Source organism: Galendromus occidentalis, unplaced genomic scaffold (genome assembly GCF_000255335.2).
Source record: "Galendromus occidentalis unplaced genomic scaffold, Mocc_1.1 scf7180000077128, whole genome shotgun sequence".
Classification (NCBI taxonomy): Eukaryota; Metazoa; Arthropoda; class Arachnida; order Mesostigmata; family Phytoseiidae; genus Galendromus; species Galendromus occidentalis.
In genome coordinates this window covers 518916-524915 of record NW_003805116.1, presented here as the reverse complement: position 1 = coordinate 524915, position 6000 = coordinate 518916, and the positions used below count along the sequence as shown (strand labels likewise).

General features: G+C 52.5%; 1 protein-coding gene across 1 annotated transcript in view; it reads right to left on the bottom strand.

Annotated features, from left to right (window-relative positions):
- Positions 1-3501: 3501 nt before the first annotated feature.
- The window catches only part of LUBEL (Linear Ubiquitin E3 ligase), a 31572-nt gene continuing 29073 nt past the window's right edge, over positions 3502-6000 (bottom strand). Inside the window, exon 32 of the mRNA XM_029110878.1 lies at positions 3502-3552. Within this exon, the coding sequence (XP_028966711.1) occupies positions 3502-3552 (51 nt within the window). The remainder of the gene's footprint in view (positions 3553-6000) is intronic.

The following is a 6000-nucleotide window of genomic DNA, read 5'->3' as shown; positions in this document are numbered from 1 at the left end:
AGGAGAGGAGGTCGAGTCGACTCGAGCTCCGAGGACGCCGATCATTTGTTCCAGGAATCCTCATAATATTCTTGAACTTTTCGCTAAAGCCGTCCTGAGAAGTTCCGAGGGAAAATGCGGGGCATGGCACGAGGAAATTTGAGAGGCTGCCAAGACGAGTCTTTGACCTTCGAGCCGATTGTTGATCACCCCCGACCAGAGCTCTCGCGGGGATCCTCCGGAGTCGTTTCGAAATTTCTCGCCAATCATACGTCGGTACGGTACGAACGCACGATCTCTCTAAAAATAGAATCTGCCGTGATCCCGCATCCGAGCTTATGTAAGTTCCCTCATGGTCGGGGCGCGCAAGCTGCTCGTGGTACGCCACAGAAAATTCACTTTTCGAAAATGTTTGCTCGTTTCTGCGCTGTATCCAGCTTTAGAGAGCGGGGCGTGGCCGTCGTGTCCGTAATTGTTAGAGCGCTACTTTCGTATTCAATGCTCTTGATAATATCATGCCGACGACGCAAGCGGCGCTCTCACTCGCTCGCTCGGTCATCGGTCGCCGGGTACAATTCGATACCGAGCGGCTAGCGTCCAAGCAAACTCCAGTTGAGCTTGCCAGTTGAGCTCGGTCAATTGGGTGTTCAGCTGTCGGCCGACTAGTCTGAGCAAACATCGATGTACTGCAGGCAGGCGGGCGTTAGGCCGGCAATGGGGCGGGCGGGCGGGCGACAGACCGTCGAGCGGACGGACGGACGGACCGACCGACCGACGGATGGACGACCAGAACGAACGCACGGACCGACCGATGGACGACGGACGGGCAACGCACTACAGAAGTTTCAGAAGTTACTTGATGCCGCTGTGCAGAGAATGGATGTTAGATGTGGATGCTGTATTCTCCTTTCCCTTCCTCCGGGAGGAAGGTGGCTTCTCCTGGCGGTTCGCTAGCTTGCCTGCTCGTTGGTTCGTCGTTCGCTCGCTCGCTCGCTAGCTAGCCATGTTGGCCCTTGACTCTAACGCTAAGCGGGGCACTGAACTGTATCGGTTGCTGCCGCCGCCGCTGCTGCGGCTGCTCAAATGCACCAAAATGCTCTGAGTCGCTCAGATGGATGGTCGGAACGACCGACTGATGGATGGACGGACGGACGGACAGACGAACGAACGGATGAAAGCACCGAAGCACGCTAGCAAGCAGCTACCATACAGCCACCATCAGCAGCCTCTTCAAAGCGTGCTTCAGTTTCTGCGGCCGGCGGCGGCGGCAATGCTCGCTAAGTTCTTCGGTTGCTTCGCCTAAATCTTCGACTGCCTGTCTACACTACTAGCAGCGGCAGCAATGCCAACACCAATGCCAACATCGAGCGACGACGGCGGGCGGCGGCGGCAGCAGCAGCTACGAAATCCAGCTTGTGGACGCTGACGACGATGAGAGCGCTGTGATGACATCTGGGCCAACACTGGAGAGGCCCCTGTGTATTTCAGGCTGTAGTCAACCGACCCACTGTGCGGCCCGAACAGCGAGCATCGCACCGCATCGAACACCATAACTCTCCACAATAACATCATCTCCACGAGCGTTCTGGAAACCCAGCCGCATACGATCGAAACTCATGGATGTTTGAACTCTAGACTCGACCGAGCGTTTCTCGAAAATAAAACGAGCCCCCCGTCCACCCACACGCGGACCAGGCGTTGTACTTGTTTGCCTCCGAGACCCGATTGGAAGAAGTCCGGCTTGCGTGATGAATCAGATTCCCTGATGCATGCTGTGAGTCAGCCGGGGAAAAAAAGACGAACGAGGAGAACAACACATTTGGCTGAGAAAATTTCATGATGAGCGGAGTAATCGAGCGGAATCGGGACGCTGAAACGGTTCCGGGGAGCGTTCCGAGGGGGAAAACGGGTTTGAGTCTCCCAAGGTTGGATTCTTTTGGAAGAAGCTGATTTGAATATTTCTTTCGATCGATCGAGAGCTTGAATCTGCCCCAGACGATCCGAATCTCGCATCAGTCGTCGGCATGGGCGAGAATTTCCAAATTCATCAATCATTCATTCATTTTAACATTCGTCCGTCCATCCATTCAGACTGAAGATCCCAATCATATAGTCATGGCTCTGCCTCGTCCGAATGCGCTGGGTACCGTTAGCAATCAGTTCTGCTTCGATGGGAGCTCTGAAGTTCACCCACTGTAATGGCGAGCGAACGTGTTCATCTCTTTCAATTTCGCAAGAAAATTATCCTGAGCGAGTCCTCCCGCTACAGATTTCCGATATTCCCGATTTCTCAAGGAGCTGCAGGTCTTGGCCCGGTATTCCTCTGTAGCGAACGCAGCGCCTCTCCGAATCCGATTGCGTGCGGAATTCTCTCCGGGGCCTTACCGTCCTGGGCCGGATATCTCGAGAGCGGAACATGTTCCTCGAGACGCTGCGGCCTGAGCGCCACGGCGGCCCCGGATCTTGAAATTACATTCCGTCACTAGATTCGAAGGAGCCACTTCAGGAAGTTGTTTGTACCGCGTTTATTCGATCAATTTTTCTCTATTCACTTTATCGAGTCGCTCCGGAACCTGACTGAGGCCGTGCCCTGCACAGACGACGGATCCAGAGATACCATGATACGCGGCGGCGTTGACTACGCGACTAGAAAACACGAATTCCAAGGAGAACGGATGATTTTCCTCTCGGCCCTCCGACTCCGAGATTCGCGGTGACGGTGGCCCGAGGCAACGCTCGAGGGAGTAGAATATTCCTCGAGGACCGCTCTTCATCATATCCAAAAAGTCTCTACTGAGATTCGAGTTGTGGAGGAGTTATGAATTTTTATGAATATCCATGGAAGCCGCGAGATGCGATAGAAATTCCGAACAATAGAGGGAGTGAGATGTCGAGGATGAATTTCAGGAAGCTAAGAAACGGAGACATGAAACTCGATTCGCGTAGGGATGCGAGACTTCAAATAGAAATTGAAGTGAAAATCGTCCGAAATTTGGCAATTCCGTACAGGGATGCGACCCGTACCTATTGTGTTCTGACGAATCGAGCTCAATCTTCTTGAGACAATGATGCCATTTGGCTGATGTACTGTTCTTAAAGTGCGGCAGCGTTCTCAAGTACAACGAGAGGGCTGACAGTCAGTCAGTCGGTCAGACGGACGGACGGATGGATGGGCAGACCTGGCGAACGAGCTGACGACTGAAAATCGACGTCGATCATAGAAAGATGACGCCGCCCGCGGTGGTCTGGTCCACCGGGACATAAGATGAAGTTAATTCAATCGTGCATGCGACGAGTCTATCGCCTCTGCTTAGGTTTCCGACGATCATGGGCTACGACGGTATCGTGACATTCCATGCGCCGCGAGAAGGTGGATGACGACCCCCAACCGGCGCCGCCGTCACCATCGCGAAGTATCGTCGAACTTCCAGCCGAATAGCGCGTGCGAATGTTGCAGGAGCAGGGAATTTTTAGATGCAGCGTAAAAGTTTCCGAGTGACACCCGCGCACCATCAATCGACGCTATTTCTGCTTGGGGTCAACCTTATCCAAGGGGATATCTTCACGAACGATCTGAAATCAAGTAGTATCTCACGTCAACAACTTTCTATATTTTAGCGACTCGCGACGACTCGTGGAAAGCAACAATCCGCTGTTTTCCACCTGATCAATTGTGGAGACTCGATTGAGTCAGAAAATTGGCACTCGTCGATTTATATTATTGATCATGATCGCGAAGAGTACTTCCAAGGTTTTCGGTCGGTCGTATGCTCATCGACGGAAAACCTCGCTCGATTTCCAGTCGAATAGCCGAGCTACCCAGTCGGATCTCGATCGTTCTCCAGTAGAGTGGGGCTGTCTGGCCCACGGCACAGTCACCTCGGCACTCTCCTTCGCCATGTCACATCTAAATAGGGGGGGGGGGGACTGGAGAAATCACATTTTCTCCCGTGGCCGTGGTGCCACGTATAAAATGGCTGTAGTGGTGAATTATCTGTGTACAGAGTTCTTTTGAATAAATGCATGAGTGATCGTCCTCTCTTCAGCCTAAAATGATAGCTTGCAACTCGCTCGCCGGGACTTTCATTAGGCAAGGCCGCATGTGCATCAGGTAAATTCGTGATCAGCGTCAATCACGTATCCTCAAAGATCTCGGCTGATGAGCCGCCGAAGATCCACCGACTTCCGGTGCCTTGATCCGCTTCCGGGGACGAGGGAAGCATTCACTCCGCAGTTGGGTACTATTGGCCGAACACGAGAAGTTCTCACCTTCGAGCGATGAGTTCCTTCTGGCTATAATATCCCCGACCTCATACTTCATCAATAACCGATCAGACATCGAATCAGAGAATACAGTCCCTCAGCACGTGCAGCTGACGTCCTGAGAGCAGTCATTGAAAGCAAGCTGCCGCTCATATTCATAAAAGTATATTCTGCCGCTACGCCAGGTGAGAATTTCAATTCTCGCTCCAACGTCACGAGAAATAATAAGAGGTTAATTTTCCGGGAGTTCCTTATCCAACAATACCCGATGGAGGACGCTGATATCACTAAGACTTTTCATTGTGCGCGAGAGTCCGTTGAGAGCCGTAGTGGCTGCGATAGTACCACCGGTGTCGGGACGGCAGCTCGCTCGCTAGCTGGATGGTTGGCAGGCCATTTTGTAAGGCCCAGGAAGAGCGGGCCGCGTCGACGAGCATTAACACAGAGCGAAACCGCAGCAGCAGCAGCCTCCTCAGAGCTCCATAATGAGACAGACCCCTATATCGCACTAGCCGCCTGCGTGCTGGCTCGCTTGCCTGCCCGTCTTTCCTTCGTGAGCCTTTCCAACGGCCTGGCGCACCATACATTCATTTCTATGACATCAGCAGCGGGGCAATCTTTTCCGAAGCGGGCCTCGAGAGCTCCTATAGGTACGCGGAAAATTACCCCGAGATCACATCCGGCATCGAGGAGCTTATTGCGGCGAGTGGCGCGTAAGGACTTGCTCCTCATACATATTCAAACCAAATGGGAACGCAGGCTGAAGCTCGGAAACAACACTCTTGACATTCGCTCGAAACCAGCTGCTGTTTCACACCATCCGCCACCAGCACAACAGAAGTTCGAGTCTTAGCTCGATACCCGCATAATAATTGTGTTGTAGATGACGACGAGACCGTGATTTCGATTCGAAAACATGAGGCGTGCGTACTCCGCAAACAATGAACTTCAGTGATGAACTTCAGTAAATCCGATCCTGTTCAGTTTCTGCTCATCCGAGCGGAGGATGAAGCGTGGCTCATCTTCTGGATTTTCCCGCCATATCAGCCTCTCGAAATCATGAGCATCTAATCCCGTAATTGCGGGACGCAGACGCATTTGGTCTTCCTCTCTTTTTTTTCGTCGGAAGTGCACGGATGTATGGAGTCACCATGAGCAATTACGAATAGCTTCCGTTCCGCGTGTCTCAAATCAGTCTGCGCCCCGAGCAGGATGGCGACGGCGCCGCTGACCGCTCGGTACGTTCAGGCTCAGAGCAAAGATTTCTTAAACTCAAATGATAATGGTCTTCCGCTGGTAATGGCGCGAAACGCGAGTCCGTATTTCGGAGTCGCATAAAAAGCTCAAAGCTTGCCCTGTCCGAGAATCCTCCCACGCAATCTCTTCGAATCGAGCGGAGCTCACCCGATCCTAGGAGATCGAAAACTCATCTCAATTCAGGTCTCCCTCGTCTCGATTCTGCGTCTGATCTCGATTCTCGTCGCGGGTGTACTCAGCTGCTAATAGGCTGCAGGTCGGAGTACCGGCATCCGGGCCTCCATCGCCAGAAAGGCAGCCAACGTCCACCATTTTATAATCAAGTACCGGGATCAGGGAACGATGCTGAATGTATTTAATCTGTGTCAAAAGTTTATCCATAAATCTTGAGGCCACTGAGGCGTATCAGGTTTTTCCGCAGAACGCATACGACTCGTCGTTGTTCTGATTTGCGTTTCAGATTCGTGATTTGGAACAGCGGAAAAAGAACGAATGGAACAG